The sequence below is a fragment of the Siphateles boraxobius genome, unplaced genomic scaffold (assembly GCF_051911475.1).
Source record: "Siphateles boraxobius isolate OS27281-9 unplaced genomic scaffold, OSU_SipBor_1 130, whole genome shotgun sequence".
In the NCBI taxonomy this organism is placed as follows: domain Eukaryota; kingdom Metazoa; phylum Chordata; class Actinopteri; order Cypriniformes; family Leuciscidae; genus Siphateles; species Siphateles boraxobius.
In genome coordinates, this window is record NW_027508734.1 from 10,102,164 (window position 1) to 10,118,613 (window position 16,450).

The 16,450-nt window shown below is 36.3% G+C and overlaps 2 protein-coding genes across 3 annotated transcripts in view; one reads left to right on the plus strand and one right to left on the minus strand.

Annotated features, from left to right (window-relative positions):
• eml3 (EMAP like 3) overlaps nt 1-9,467 on the minus strand; it is a 39,172-nt gene extending 29,705 nt beyond the window's left edge. The window contains exon 1 of one of the 2 annotated variants that reach the window (XM_077227845.1): nt 8,962-9,467. In XM_077227845.1, coding sequence (XP_077083960.1) covers nt 8,962-8,986 — 25 coding nt within the window. In that variant the 5' untranslated portion in view covers nt 8,987-9,467. The remainder of the gene's footprint in view (nt 1-8,961) is intronic. The other variant, XM_077227846.1, reaches the window with a different exon arrangement.
• Nucleotides 9,468-9,509: 42 nt separating this feature from the next.
• ecsit (ECSIT signaling integrator) lies at nt 9,510-16,150 on the plus strand. The gene is made up of 8 exons (XM_077227849.1): nt 9,510-9,606; nt 10,595-10,782; nt 10,910-11,324; nt 11,402-11,625; nt 12,342-12,399; nt 12,611-12,759; nt 15,438-15,558; nt 15,653-16,150. The coding sequence occupies exons 2-8, from the start codon at nt 10,648-10,650 to the stop codon at nt 15,898-15,900; spliced, it is 1,350 nt and encodes a 449-aa protein (XP_077083964.1). The 5' UTR covers nt 9,510-9,606; nt 10,595-10,647; the 3' UTR covers nt 15,901-16,150.
• Nucleotides 16,151-16,450: the final 300 nt, after the last annotated feature.

Here is a 16,450-nt window from a genome sequence, read left to right on the forward strand (position 1 = left end):
TGAATGCATGTAAACCTATTGAAGGAGACCTTCAAAATCAAATTAGAAACCTTTAAAATAGCATAATAGGGGCACTTTAAAATGCTACACGACTATCCAAATGTAGTCCTAAATACCTTGCTGCTATTATGGTCAAGAAGCACTAATAAAAGAAATTATACGTTTTTTTATTGCACGTATTAAAATCAAGCCAGCCAGCACACAGAAATGCAGAATATGCCAGTGGGCTGGTAACAGTGTAACTTACAAGGCGGCGATTATGTGGCACAGTCTGCCTGCCATCCGAGAAAAGAGTGGGCGAGAACGGCAGAGATAGCAACAAGAAGTAAAAAGGCTTAAATTGGCCTCCGTCATTTTAGAAACCAGAAGCATGAGGACAATGATAACTTTCTTGTCCTCATGCTTCTGTTTCTAAAACTGCAGCAGTCTATTAGCTAAAAGTGACAGGATCTTAACTTGTTGGTCAAAGATCAGTCAGTTTGGTCCTGTGCAGCCTGCCAGCAAATTTTTTTTTTTTTTTTTTGCATATCCAGATTTTATCCAGATGGGGTTTTTAAAATCAGGACAGCAAAAAAAAAAATGAAATCGGATTTTTTCTAATCGGATTCAAAGATTTTTACAGATGCGTCTCAGTCTGGACGCTCTGGCTGCTCAAATCGGATTTCAAACTGTCTTTTGCGTCTCTCCTAACATGAAAACTGGTGACGGAAATGCCAGAAGTATTTATACGGTGTTCAAATGGTATGTCCAAAGACTTCAGGCATTTTCCTGTGCGATGGAGGAGTTCTGCACCGCGACTCGACATGCACCTACGCATGGATATGCCTACATCATTACCAAATCAACCCATGGAGATAAGTTGGATATGTGTCTTGACACACAAATCTTAAAGTCATTAAAATTATGACAATTGATCCTTTGTGTTTTTTTATTATTATTTGTCTTTTAAATGATTCATTGTACAGCACTTTGGTCAGTTTTATGCTGTGTGTAAATGTGCTTTATAAATTAAATTTACGTACTTAACTTATTTGATCACTTGCAATTAATAGTGTTCAGTAGTTTTTGCTTTCTCTCTGCATATGAAAGATTGCAAATGAGCCTTAAAGGTGAGGAAGGATGTTTGAGAGAACTCTCACTTACAAGTTTTCTTATTTCTTAACCAGTGTGTTTTATCATTTACTAAAACTATTAAAAATTGTTTCGGTAATTGAAATAAAGCTGAAATAAAAATATATTAAAAAAAATTAATGTTGTTTTTGGCAGGTAACCACATTAAATAATTTTAAGTTGAATTAAATTTTAAATTGAATTAAAATTGCTAAATGGAATAAATACAAAGCCAAATACAGAGTTATTTTCTAAAAAATGACTAAACTTTTAAATTAAAATGTAAACTGAAAATATTAAAATAAAATCTTGTCTCTGCAAATCTTTTTATTTTTGGTTCATTTTTTGTAGTACAGTTAGTTTTCTTTATTTTAGAAATGTATGGTTTAATTGTTTAGTTAATATAATTTTTTTCACTAGCATTTTTCCCCCTGTCAGTTTCTGTTCGAGATGAATCCTTGACACTAGCGCAATGTAAACCCTTAACATTCATAATAAATGTTTGTGAGAGACATCAGTCTCTACATCCTGTATCTCAGCTGAAAATCTTCAGATAGGTGGAGCCTGAGACATTGAAATGAGCCCAGTGAGATTTGCAAGGCCAGAGAAGCATGCAGTCTGTAAATGTTTATGAACAAAGAGGACTTATTTTGCTGGAAACATTAAGTACATTTAGAGTCACATTGTTATAAGAGAGAAAGTGACAGAGGAGAAGAACCACAGAGATGCAGGCATAACATCAGATTTGTATATTCAAGAAAGAGAAACCAATCTGGATTTGGCCTGCATGGTTTCTTTGAACGTCAAAGCCAACCCAAGTCCCAAATTACATTCCCTTATTCCCCTTCCGTTTTCCTAAATGCTCAGCTCTCCCATTCTCGTTAATGCAAACCATATGCAAAAGTGTGTTTATTGAGCTATCAAGTTAGTCTAAACAACAAAAAAACGTGTTGTTTGCACAAATTAAACATCATATAAACATCTCTTATGCTACGGGGCTGTTGATTTTAGCAGTAAAAGAGTTGAGCAACTTAAAAGCTACATGACATTTCTTACTAGAAAGTTAATAACGGTGCCGTTCTTGAAGCAGATAAACTTCAAGTTTTGCTATTAGTAGAGACGCTGCAGATCACTGTTGAGAGACGCACAGACTCAGGTAATTCACACAATCTCTAATCTCTCTCCATTAATGACATTAATAACTGCATTAATAACTCCATTAGTCTGCTATCAATGGCTCAAACGTCCGTTACTTGTTCTAAAATTACATTTTAGGAATTAGCAACGGAGGCATTGGATGAGGTGTGTAAGAAAGTCCTACACACAAGACGTTTTACGGACAAAAACCTGACAAATGTCTTGAAATACAACATCTGAACAAGGTCTTAAGGTGAGGTAACCATAAAGCGGAATAATTGATACTTGAATTATTAGAAAATAATGCTTCACACCGTGGCAGCTTTATCACCAGTCGGGGGTGTGTATTATTTTCTATATAATAATTCAACAACCCAGAGAAAATTATTCCTTATCTTATTTCACAATCATTCACTAAATATAGACATTACAACATAAATTTATGGTGAAAAAAATTCAAGATTCCAAATTCTCCATTGTAGTCTGCAAATAGACGTTTTCGACCGACGTAAGGCCCTGTTATACTCAAGACGAAGTTCTTTTCCTTAGGGGTGAAAATAAGTTTGAAATACGCAAGCAGCGGTAAACTGTTAGCGGGCACTAATACCCAATGCTGACCACATTGCTAAGAGTGGCGTTTAGATGAATATGTAAATATGTGGTGCGTCCTTCCCTTTTCAATAACACAATAAACACACAACAAAAAAAGAGAAAGCGGTGGGAAAACAGCATTTAAGAAAGCATCTGATCATAGCGGATATATGTTTGAACCAGCTTTGCAATTCGGCACTCCAGTCAAGTTTATTTATATCACACTTTATAGAAAAGATTGCTTAAAAGCAAGCAGCTTTTAAATATTGAACATGAAAAAAACGGTCACTTTCAATTAGAATTACAACTTCATTTCTAGTATAAAGAAGCTCTCCACTGTGTTTATGTTTTTACTCACGGACGTCTCACCTCAAGAAGAAAGAAATGAACCAGAAAAGATTTTGATGTGAATGAAGGCGGAGCCTCCGCGCACACTTACCTATTACATAACTGCTGTGAACCAATGCTAGTTCGAAGGTGTTCACCAGCTGAAGTGTACTGTTCCGGAAAGTTTCCTTTGGCAAGCTGTTTTAAACTCCCGAAATAAACTTCATTTTGGCCTGATTTTATTCAAAATTACATTACACCAGTTCATTCTTCGATTACACTTGAAATGAAACCTGAAGGGGCCTTAAAACTTATGTAAAGCATTTTACACATGTGAAACAGTATGCATTATGAAATGCTACACATGACTTTATTATGTTTGTCACATGACCTCATTTTGTGCATTTTTAATGTGCAACAAATTTGGCTGTGTCCTTTTCTATACTGTTTAGTCATATCCAATAATGAGCCAAGAAGTAGACCTGGTTCATTTGTGGCACTTTGAAAAGAAAGGACAGGTCAAGTGCATTGCATTGTGGGATACAGTATTCAATGTAGTGTGCACTGTACAAGTATGCTAGTATGCTATGATGAACAGATTTGCTGTACATTCCTAGGCAAAAAAATAATAAAAATGGACCAAGCCCAAAATGGCTAAACTAAGCTTTTAATAGTCTTAACCTCAAATTATTGGTCAGGAAAATTAACTACATTTAAGCAAATGCACTACTTAAAAAGCAATTGCAGTCTCAGAAAAACATCAAAGACAGAATTCAGTTTTTGTCAGAATAAGGAAAGTTGAAACACAAGTTGCATGTTGAGAAATATAATGATAAATGCATCTCTAGTACCACAGTGAAGCGTGGAGGAAGAGTGTCAGTGTGTGGGGAGCTTTTTCAGCTGCTGGTATTGGGGAGCTACTTCACTGTGAAGAGTCATTTAATGCTTCGGAGTACAGGAGAATATTGCAGAATGACTTGCTACCCACAAATGAAAAGTTGTTATAGTAAAGAGGAGTGATCAGATGTTATTTTTCAACAAGACATTGCTCCTGCCAAAATTGCAAAGACAACCATTTAGTGGCTTGAGATTGAGAACCATTGAGTCCATTAGGCTCGTGTTTTGGCCTTGGGCAAAATTTGGTCTCACATTAAACTCAAACGAACTGGGAGACATTTTTCAACTACTTATGAACTGTTTGAAGCCATTAACATTGAGGGGAACAACGCTAACTCTTCTTCCTGTAAAAAGCCATCTGCAAGTTGAGGAAGGCTTTTCCGTGTTACTTTATCTACAGTATTTGTGCAATTCATGCTAATTTCCTGACCAGTGATTTGGGATTTAAATGATTAAGACCATCAAAAGACCACTAAAAATTTTGCCATTTGTGGCTTGGCCCTTCTTATTATTTTCTTTTTTTCATTATTTTGTCCAGGAGTGTATATGTGCGTCAAGCTTTGACAGACTTCTTTATCTAATACAATCAGAAGCAGATATCAAGATAATGTGCAAAGGCTAGCTTGTTCATGTTTTACTGAAAATTTCTTGATGCAGTTTTGAATTCTACTGAACTGTTTTCCAGTATGAAATGTAAAAAAAAACCAAATAACTTACAATCTGAAAAACAACGCAGCACAAATTCAAACAGCTCAGAGTAACTATGATCCTGAGGCAAAATAACATGCAGAATCTGCAAGCCCAAATAAAACAAAGATGTAAACATAAATGAAACGCTAAAAATAAATTAAACACTCATGAGCGACTGTGTTTCAAAAGTTGTTTACAAAACCATATGCTCCATGCAAAACAGTTCAGCTGAACCAAGCCTGCGAATCCTTTGGTATCGACCAATTGCAATAACTGATTTTGCAACAATTTAAACAAACTTAGAAAAATATGGCCTTCCACAAAATCTAATATTAGTACATCTGTTTTCACTTTGAGCCATGGTATAATAAATGAAAGTATCATATCATAAGCCCCGTGTGGTACTTCTCCACTTCAGTCCGCCCACCTGCCGCTGCTCTCTTTCCTGTCAGCGTTGCATTACACCTCTTATGGCTACGGCAAAACTTCCTGTACGCCACTGTCCGCCCCTGCATCTTCATTCTTACTCACTAGCACAAATTCTCACCTCCCACAACAAAGACAAAGAACAAGACAAAACTTGATACAAAAACCTTCATGGATTATTTGAAGGAACTAGCTGGGAGGTTTTGTAGTGTTTCACCAAACAATTTCGTCAGTTACGTTTATTTGACTCTACGGGATAAACAGAAACAAATGAGAGAGATTGACTCGATCCAAATTTTCCATTAGAAACTCTTGCGTCTAAACCTTTTCAGATCTGTTTTTGTTCAGTCAAGTGAGTTATGAAAGAAACACTTTTGTTTCAACCGAAACTCCAGGATTAAACATGCGTAACTCATGCATTTGATATCTTCCAAACTTTGTACACAACCAATGTAGAGTTTCAAAATGCTTTTAAGATCATAAGAAACCTTATTTTGACATCTCCACACAAGAACTGGAAGTCTATGCAACATTTTTCACATTCATATATCAAGGTTTGAAAAAGAGTTATATTTCAAACAGGTTATAAAAATGTTAACTACTTAAAGTCAGCATGAAACAGAAGTTGCGATCATTTTTTCTTCCCTATTGTGACGTATATCCATGTGAAACAGCTTCTTCTCGAACAACAAAAAATGCAGCACGGGAGTCGCAGGACTATCGTTTGTGGTTTGCAATTGCTGTGATGTCATGTGAGTGACAGGTTGTCCCGCCCTCATGCCAGTAAACATCCTCATCAGACAAGAGATGAGATGTCATTGCAAGAGAGAGGGGAAGTTATTTTGATTAAAGATTACGAGGACATAATAAAAAAAATAATTAAAAACGATGTGCACGGATAAATCATTTATAATCTATACTGCAAAAAAAAAAAAAAAGGAATGTCAATTTTGATTTCATGGTGACTTGTCTTATTAAATGTCCTTTCTCGTATCTCATCTAAAATGTGAAACATAAAATCAATGCGTTTACAAACTACCCAACAAAAAATATTTCCACTGTAGCCTAACACTTTTAAAACACATTTTCTGACATGTGGAAAGCAAAACACTTTGAGACCATGTCAACTGATATCAACTGATGTCCATGTCCACCATGAGTGATCGTCAATCACTGCAGTTGCACCAACCAACTAGCTGATATTTTGGCAATCATCTCTTCTGACAAGATCCAGACATCGAGGCAATTGACACAGAAAGACAAGCTGGGAAAAATGAAGCATCTGTGGTAAAAGCATGATGCCAGAGGGCTTCCGCCATGATATTTACTACTCTCCACTGGCCCAGCATGTTACCAGACAATAAACAAAACAAAAGCACATGTGGTGTCACTGTTACAGACACCCATTCAATGCGGAAAACCTACACTGCAAGCGATCACAAACTACAAACCCCCATTATTACCAAACCAACAAAGCGGTCTAGACAACATGCAAGCTATGGCAAGCAGTTTAAACCTTTACTATTGAAAATAATTTTTGATCATCTCTTATGGTCTCACTTAACTTTGTACAATTTGTTTCTGGACCCACACACCAGAAGGGTCACACCTTGGACTTGTTTTCTCTTGGTTTTTCAGTGATTAATCTTAAAATTTGTGATGCTGCTATTTTTGATGTGGTTTTTGACTCTGTGCTGGCTTGTACTCTCCCCAAAACGTATCATTCACTACGTTTTTCGAAATGTTTTAATTCCTCAACTGCCAGGACATTCAATGATGTGTATACATCTACCCAAACCTCAAATGCTGTGAAAGCCCTCTCCTCCTGTGTCTATCCTGATGAATTGGTTGATATTTTTTAACAGTAACTGCTACCTGTGACTCAATTTCCCTATTTAGGTTACAGAGATCCAAGGTGACGAAGATAGTTTCATCACCTTGGATGTGCTCATGTTCAGTAATCTGAAAGTACCGACTGGCACTAAAAAGCGTGAACACAACACGTCTGTGCTTTCTTCTCTTCACTGGGTACCGGTTAAGTTCCATGTTGATTTTAAAATGTAGCTTTTTTGTTTTTTAAGCTTAGCATGGACTTCAGTATATTTGATGTCTTCTCTCACCCCTTACACTGCTTCTAGATCCCTTTGATAATCCAGTCAGTAATTACTCTCAGTTCCTCGTTCATGTTTTAAGTTCCTCTTCCGTTTCCATGTTAAAATCTTCTTTGAAGAACTATTTGTATTCTTTATGTTTTAATTGAGGGTGTACATTTTTCTTAAACTACAGATGTTGAAAACAGCACTTCGGTTTCAACATCTGTCATTTTAACATGTGCTTTATAAATTGAACTGAATTCATTAATTATTAAAATACTGGTAGGTAAACCAACAGTGACTGGTATCTTTTTCAATTTGACTAATAGTTTATTTTAGTATTTATTCCAGTTTTTTTTCTTGCAGCAATTGAACGGACACTAGTTTATTCCAGCTGTTATTAGAAGCATATTGGATCTTACAAGAAAAGTTTAAAAATGAATTTTGAAGTTGTCATTCTGACTGTTCATTACGTATGACTAGAAAAAACTGTAACTAGTGAGGTAAGAAATGTTACAAAAATGTTACACTTTATTTTATGGTGTCTGTTACAGTGTAATTATACATTTAAGTACTTCTAGTAAAACTGGAATAGGTACCAGCAGCAAGTCGAATAGTCGTCGCTATTTGAAATGTGACTATTTGAAAAATAATAAACACTAATATGTAATGAAAAACTACTAGTGGCTATTAGAAAAGATACTAGTCTACCGGGAAAAATTACTAGTATAAATGAGAGATTGCAGCTAATGAAGAGTTAAGAGTTTTGGATTACTTATAAACCCTAATTTATTGATTTATAAAAGCCAATCATAAAAAAGATACTATTCAGTGTTAACAATTAACTTATAAACCTTAATCTATTTATTTATAAAAGCCAACCAAAAAAAAAAGATACAAGACTTGGCTCCAGTTTGTTTGACCAAAATGACGCTATGAGCTGCTGCCATTGTTGTTGTGTCAGTGTCATTAAAGAATGAATGACATTTAAACTGAAACATGCTTGGAAAATGTATAGAACAATAGATTTTGAATTAATTTTATATCCAGTAGTACACAAATGGCTGCATATAACAATATCTTCCCAGAACTAACATAAAAACTTGAAATTCCAGAAATTGTTTATGGTAAACAGAGTTGACTACAAACAACAACAGTTTCTACTGCTAGTGTTACTTAAAAAGAATAATAAATGAATATGGGATCCTCAGTGTTAGAAGTTATCATAATTTATCTTACATCTTTTAAATCGTAAATCTAAGTTGTATTTCTTTTTATTGCAGTGTTGTTTATTGTCTGGTTTTAGGGTGGTTTTTGTGCACTTTTTCAAACCAGCTTGCCTAGCCAGGCTAGCAGATTAACTAGGACCAGAAAACCAGTTTAGGCTTGTTTAAGATGCAGTTTTACCATTAAATAATATCGCCTAAAGTTGTCGAAGACCTGGTAACCATGGAATATTGTTTTTCGAGGGAAGTCTGATAGTGTCTGCTTGTTACTCCCCCCTAAAAAATCAGTTTTAAATGTTTTGACAGTAAACAAACTTCACATTTGTAAATACTGATAGCATAGGTAGTGGCAGGATTACAAATGTGAACACGGAAATGTTGTTTCTAAAGCGTTTGTTAGTTGGTTCTACAACAATAAACTCGTTTATATTTAAATTGTATAGACATAAAGATAAGACACTCACCAAGGCTATTCGTTGATCCATCCATGTCTGAGTTAAACACTCCTTAAAGATCTCGCAAATATCGGATTAAACTAGTATATCTCATTGGCAGAAAAGCAATGCATGTCTCCATAAATGCTGTCAACAGCATCGCCAAGAGTTTGCGGGACAGTCACGCACACCAACACACGCGTGGAGGAGCCACTGAAGATTGCAGAAGTTGTCGTAACTGTGAAATCACGAATCCAGGAAATGAGCAGAGAGTGTATCTGTCGCATGAGGCAAGTGCACGATCTCGCGGGCTGGGTTTAACTTACTCCAGGAACCACGTCCATGTGAAGTTGATTGAGAGCGTGCGATTCCTAAATTTATCCTTCTAATTGCACGAAGCGAAACTGAAATAAGTCACACTACAAAGTTTTCCCCTCTACCAAACCCAGGTTAAAGAAAAAGTAAAAAATAACTTTGACAGCTTCATCTAGTTTTCACCCAATACCGTTATGCCATCTAGTGCTGATTGCGTGAATAACACGGAACCAATGGGAGTGGAACGTTCTTCGTGACGTTTCAGGGGGGGAAGTTGAACGACGACGCACCAGGAAACCAGCCGGTGCGTGTTTGAAGGAGACTTGACAGCTGAATGAAATCTGAGTGGATTTAGTGACCGTGAGTATTGATGAAGTATTATTTAGCGTTTCCTTGTCGTTTTATTTCATTGTTTTATTGTATACGCTAATTACGTTTATAGAAAAAGTCAGTTGTAACTGTCACAATAATGTGATTTAAATTACATAATTAACGTTACTTCTAGACTATAAATATATTTCTCTGAGACAGACAGACAGACAGACAGACAGATGATAGATAGACAGACAGACAGACAGACAGACATAGATAGATAGACAGACAACAGACAGATAAATAGATATATGGATAGATAGGTAAATAGATGTGTATAGATAGATAGATAGACAACAGACAAATAAATAGATATATGGATAGACAGGTAGATAGATGTAAATATATAGACAAACAGACAGACAGATGATAGATAGATAGATAGACAACAGACAGATAAATAGATATATGGATAGATAGATAGATGTGCGTATATTATATATATATATATATATATATATATAGAGATACATAGATAGACAGATAGATAGATAGATAGACAATAGACAGATAAATAGATATATGGATAGATAGGTAGATAGATGTATATATATATATATTATATATATAGACAGATAGATAGATAAATAAATAGATAGATAGATAGATGGATGCATAATAATGTGATAATATATGCATTATATAATTACTAGTTAACCTAAGATTAACGGACGGATAGATAGACTGCCAGAGAGACCGATAAATAGTTAAATAGATAGACAGACAGATGCTCAATAATGTGATTGTTTTTGCATTTTATAATTACTAGTTAGTTAACCTAAGATTAATAGGCATACAGATAGATAGATAGATAGATAGATAGATAGATAATATATGTGACAATAATGTATTATTATTGTATTATACATTTACTAATTTCTCTAAGATAATATTGATATAAATTGATAAATTATTACATTTAAAATATATAGTAATACTTTGATAGTGATGTTTGTGTATGTTGTTTCCTGTCTAGGTTAATTTCAGTACATTTGTAATTCATCTGCTGTGGTTTGTGATGTCATAATCATGAACGCTCCTCGTCATCTGTTTCGGATCCAGATTGGCTGCATTGCACGGTTTCTGGGGACACCTGTACAGCGAGTGATCCTGACTGGTGGAGCACATCTGCAAACCCCTGGATCACAGCACAGCAATGGCCAGGTATCTGCTTACCTCTGAATAATGCTGCTTTATAGTCTGTGGGCACCTGCGTTAATGCCTGTGTTCTTCTGTTTTTTATGTTTGTTTGTTTGTTTGTTTGTTTTCCTCTTCTTCTTTTTCCTCCAAGTTTTCGAGGTCATTCCATTGCAGTGCAGTTTGTCCCACGAGTCATCCAAACCAAACAGAGTTTGAAAAAACAGTTGAACATTCAACGCACCATAAAGAAAAAACTTTGATCACACATGATGATTTATTTGAGCGAGCTGCTAGAGACTCAAAGACCAAGGCTGATTTTAACAGGGTCGTGGATGTTTTCAACAAGGCGGACATTCGGCGAAGAGGACATGTGGAGTTTATTTATGCTGCCCTGAAGAAGATGCCAGAATTTGGAGTAGAACGAGACATTGCCGTTTACAACAAACTCCTAGATGTGTTTCCGAAAGAGGTGTTTGTGCCACAGAACTTCATACAGAGGATGTTCAACCACTACCCGCGACAGCAAGAGTGTGGAGTACAGCTGCTGGAGCAGATGGAGAATTATGGTGTGTGTCTGGGTTTTTGTAAGAGAGCGAGCGAAACTGGTGCATTGCTTTAATAATTTCCTTCTTACTTTTAACAGGTATTATACCCAATGTAGAGACCAAGGTTTTATTGGCTCAGATATTCGGGGAAAAGAGTCATCCTATGAGGAAGTACCAGCGTATCATGTACTGGTTTCCCAAATTCAAGCACGCAAACCCCTTCCCCGTCCCACACGTGCTCTCCAGTGACCCAGTAGAACTCGCTCGATTCAGTCTTACCCGGATTGCAGATGACCCGGATGCTAAAGTAACAATCTATCAGGTGATCCTTTAATTTACTGCTTTGAGCTGTCATAAAGGGTTTGGGTTAATTTGGTTAATTTGTTAGTTTGTTATCGCAGGTCCATTAAATAATATTTGCAGTTATAACTTTTGTTTTAATAATGTACTAGTAAATTTTAAAATGAACATTAAGTTTTTCCGAACCTGTATGAGTTTATTTCTTCTGCTGAACTCAAAATGAGGTATTTTAAAGACCATTTCTAACTAGACAGTTGACAGCAACCATTGACTTCCATTATAGTTTTTTTTCCTAACGTCAATGGCTACCTTAAATATTTTGGTTACCTACATTCTTCAAAATATCTTCTTTTGTGTTCAACAGAAGTTAGGAATTCATACAGGTTTGGAACAACTTGAGGGTGTGTGAATGACGTCAGAATTTCCCTTTAACTAATGTAGTTAAATAATGTAAATAACCTTATTGTAAAGTGTTACCAATGTTTCGGATTAATATTAACATTGATAACATTAATATTTTTGTGTAAACTGTTATACTTTTTTAGGATTAAGTAACATTATAAATGCCTGTACTGTCATTTTTTATCAATATAATAATGTGTTCTTGCTGAATAAAAGTATTACTGTTTTTAAAAACAGAACTGACCCCAAACTTTTCAACTGTAGTGTATATTTGAACTGTTTCTGGAAATAAAGGCTTTTCAGTCTGATCAATGTGCTTTATTTCACTCTTTGTAGTATCCGTCAACGGACATCACAAAGACAGGACAAGAAGTCACACGTCCCCATATTCTAGGTATGTAGCTCTTACCATTAGGGATAATTGAACTTCAGCTTTATTTAAGAATATTGAGAACTTCACACTACATGTTTGGTGTTCTTGATGCGGTCAAACATTTCTATGTTCTTTGTATCTTGGAATACAAAGTGTAATACAAGTGACTGGACAATTTTTTCAATGAAAATTGCACACAAAACCAAGCCCATTGTTTCTTGCTTGTTATTAGGTATTCAAAGTCCAGACCAGCGCTCTCTTCTGGCTAAACACAATCCCTGCAGGCCTGTGTATGTGGAAGGCCCATTTCCACTGTGGCTCAGGAAGACTTGTGTTCATTATTTCCTACTTAGGGCAGACCCTATACCACCTGAGGAAAAGGTACTATTACTGGGCTAATGATGGCATTTAAAGAATTTCCTATTATGCTTTTTTTACATTTTCAACTTTCTTTACTGTGAAATGTTGCTGTTTGAGAATGAAAAGCTCTGCAAAGTTACAACCCAGCCAACATTTCCTTGAGGAATTTTGATGGGCTGTCACTTGGGCCCAGGGAAATGTGTCCATCAGTTCCACTTGGGCCCTATGTATGTTATCCCATGGGGCACATGATGGGTCCATAGTGGGCTCTAATTGGGTCCTATTTGGAGGTTCATTATATGAGCTCACTCACTTGGGTCCCAAATCGGTCCTAATAATGGTACCAAGGTGGGCTACACACAAAACCCTTATGGGGGCCACATGGCTGATCGCACTGGACCCTCTAATGGCCCCATTATATTTTTCTTCTGGGACCACAGCTGGTGAAAATTGGGCCCCATTTATTAATTTCTTTAAAGGGGCAGTATAATGCCCCTTTCACAAGATGTAAAATAAGTCTCTGATGTCCCCAGACTGTGTATGTGAAATTTTAGCTCAAAATACCCACAGATATTTTATATAGCATGTTAAAATTTTCACTTTTTGAGGGTGAGCAAAAACGCACCGTTTTTGTGTGTGTCCCTTTAAATGCAAAAGCTGGTGTGTGTGTGTGTGTGTTAGCAGCTTACACAGGCATGTACTGGAAATTTCAAAAACTTTTAGCCTTTTATGTTCAAACCGGAGTTAGACAATGATGGAGAGACTCAAGAAGAAGTGACAACGTGTAGAATGCAACAGGATATGCCGAATGGTTTGTTAATGAATTTATGTAGCTAATGTGGAGTTAACCATCTTCAAGTCATTGATGAGCATATTCTTTCATGATAATCTATAAATTACGTTCCCGGGGGCAGGGTTTATGTAAATGTTAGGGCTTGTGATGTCACTAACCCGGGAGGAATGTCCCTACCAGCTGTTTGTTATAGTCCTTAAAATGCAGTTTCTTTAAAAGAAATATCTTCCTTTGCTTTGAACTTTGAGCGTGGTAACTTTGAAGATGTTGTTTATGCAACATTACACACTAACTATAGTTAGAAAAGTGAAATCATAATCAATCACCCCTTTTAAAGATTCCAGTTGGTCAAATAATGAGCTACTATGCAAAATTCACTTTCAAACTACCTATACCTGACTAAAGAATTCCTAAAATCAGCTGATTTTATGTGGTGCTGTATATATTTTAAATTACATTATAAAATATTTAAACTGTAAAGAAAATGACTTCAACTCGCAATGTGTAAATCATGTTTTTTATTTTATTTAACTTCAAAATAAAACCTCTTGAATGCATCAGGATGAAAAGCTTTTTCCCGTGTCTGTGCAGACTCCTCAGCTTCATGCCAATAGAGTAAAGAAAGAAAAGACATATAAATTGATAATAGTCGGCTGGTCAACTGTGCAAACAGCATCAAGCATTTATTCTAATGCAGAGGTTAATCCTGGTCCTGGTGACTCGCCACTCTGCACATTTTGTAATACTCAATTGATTCAGATCATCAGATCATGAACTGGGGTCCACCTTCAGCCCATTAAAGTGCCCACTCTGATCCCATGACCAGATGACACCCATATAACCCAGATAAAACCAATGCGGGGCCCACACGGAAATGTTGGCTGGGAAAGCACAAAGTCGCTCCAAAGTCGAAGGGAGTTCTTCTCTATATTAGAGCTCACTGTTGTGTCACTCCCTCCCTAAAACGCCTTCATTGTAGCCTTGAGTTTTCTTCCGGGAACAAACACATCACAATTTTCTTTATTTAAATAAGGGTAGTTTACACAACAACGAAATACTAAAAACAGAAAAAGTTTTCCTTTGCTTTGTTCATGTACAGACGACAACGTTAACGAAACATTCCCCGTTCACACAGATCTGCGAAATTGTCTAAAAATCCTGCATCATGCATGCCAGGCCAGTAGTTGGCGATGTCACTTTGTTAAAGAAACACTACGCGTCACTGGATTGAACACACAATACGCATGCGCATGACGTCACCGTTTTCACAAATGAACATTTTTGTAGTTTAAACGGAGACGATAACGGTATAATTAAAAAAAACTTGCACTTTCAAACCCGATTTCAAAAGTTTGTGTTTATAGGCCCCTAAAACGGTGTTATTGTGTACATGAACGACCAAAACACATAAAGATTTCAGTTTTTAGCTGAAAACAGTGTCATGCAAACGGCCCCTAATCCCACCCAAGTCGTACGCGAAGTAAAGGCCTGGTTGAGTTGCGTTAGTAGTGTGTTAAAACTCGTGGTTATGGTAAGATGTGTGACCTTTCTGAAACATGTTTAAAGCGGTTGACCAATCACAACACGCTTGTCCAGCTGACCAATCAGAGCAAATTGTGCTTTTCTGAAAGAGGGGCTTCATAGAGACAGGAACTAAACAGAGCATTACTGACAGACTGGGAAGAGAGGTGCTGCAACAATTTCAAATATGTGATAATGTGTTTTTTAAACATTCAAGAATGAAAACCTGTTCTAGTAGATCCCAAAAACAAAATCAAGACTTTGTAAAAGGGCATAATAGGGCCTCTTTAATCATAATACTTAAAAGAATACAACAATACATAATAATACAATTAAGAATTCATTTACATTCTGGATTATGTATTAGCATCTGATTTTCTTGTAGGTTGAGGAGTACTTTGACCCCGAGCTGATTGGTCCGGAGCAGAGTCTCTTCTATCCTCAGCGAGTGGAACTCGACTTGGAAAGGGACATTGGTGATGATGAGAGTTTTAATGTGGATGACGGTGAGACACATATTGCATTGTCAACTTGGCTTGACTGAAGTGATTTGCATATCACCAATTATACACAATGATTTCTGTTAATTTGATCCTGCAGTGGAAGAGGGGCTGGTTTATGCCATGTGCATGGCCGGTCAGGGTGACCAAGCCACTCTGTCTCAGTGGATTTCTGGTCTACAGGAGACCTGTCCCATATTGGGCCAGATCCCCACTGTGTTCCGTTTGGAATCTGGACCTCGAGAACTTGCAACTTCATCAGATGCTCAGCAAACCCCTGAGCAGGAGCTTGAAATAGATCAAATTATTGAAGATGAGCCACAGCGCTCACAAAGAGTGAACCAATGAGAGTTGTTTCACAATTTCATGCCATTCATTTTTATTAAGACCTCAATTGAGATCTACTTGAGTGTGGTAGCATTACATGAATCTAAAATTATTTAATTTAGTTACCAGGTACTGACTAATGTTTTACTAGTTCCACACTATTTTTGAATTGAGATCTGTCTACATTGTGCAAAGTCGTTTTATGATGTGTAAGTGTAAATACGTCATAACCTGATCTGGCAGTGCAATAAAATAAACATTTCTCCAATGATTTGATTTTATGTGCATTTTTTAATTTGATATCATTTCTGGTTTTAATGCTCATTTTAAGTTAAGTATTATTGCTCAGAACAATTTTAGTTTTACTTTTCTAAGAAAAGTAGACCTATATTTTTAGCCAAAGAAATCACTGCAATATTCAGCAACATATCGGTCGTAAAAAGGTGCATATAAAGGGAATGCTAAGCTAATTAGCATATTTTTAATTCCAGACAAGCAGACAAAAGGTGCAAAATGACTTATTAGGTACAACAGATGTGGACTGAAGAGGGAAGCAGAATTTATTAAACTT

What these genes read in the sequence shown, in the direction of transcription:
- ecsit (XM_077227849.1), top strand. Translation starts at nt 10,648, where the DNA reads ATGAACGCTCCTCGTCATCTGTTTCGGATCCAGATTGGCTGCATTGCA. An exon ending in GGAGCAGATGGAGAATTATG is followed by an intron (nt 11,325 to 11,401) that starts GTGTGTGTCTGG and finishes TACTTTTAACAG; the next exon opens with GTATTATACCCAATGTAGAG. An exon ending in GAGTTTTAATGTGGATGACG is followed by an intron (nt 15,559 to 15,652) that starts GTGAGACACATA and finishes TTGATCCTGCAG; the next exon opens with TGGAAGAGGGGCTGGTTTAT.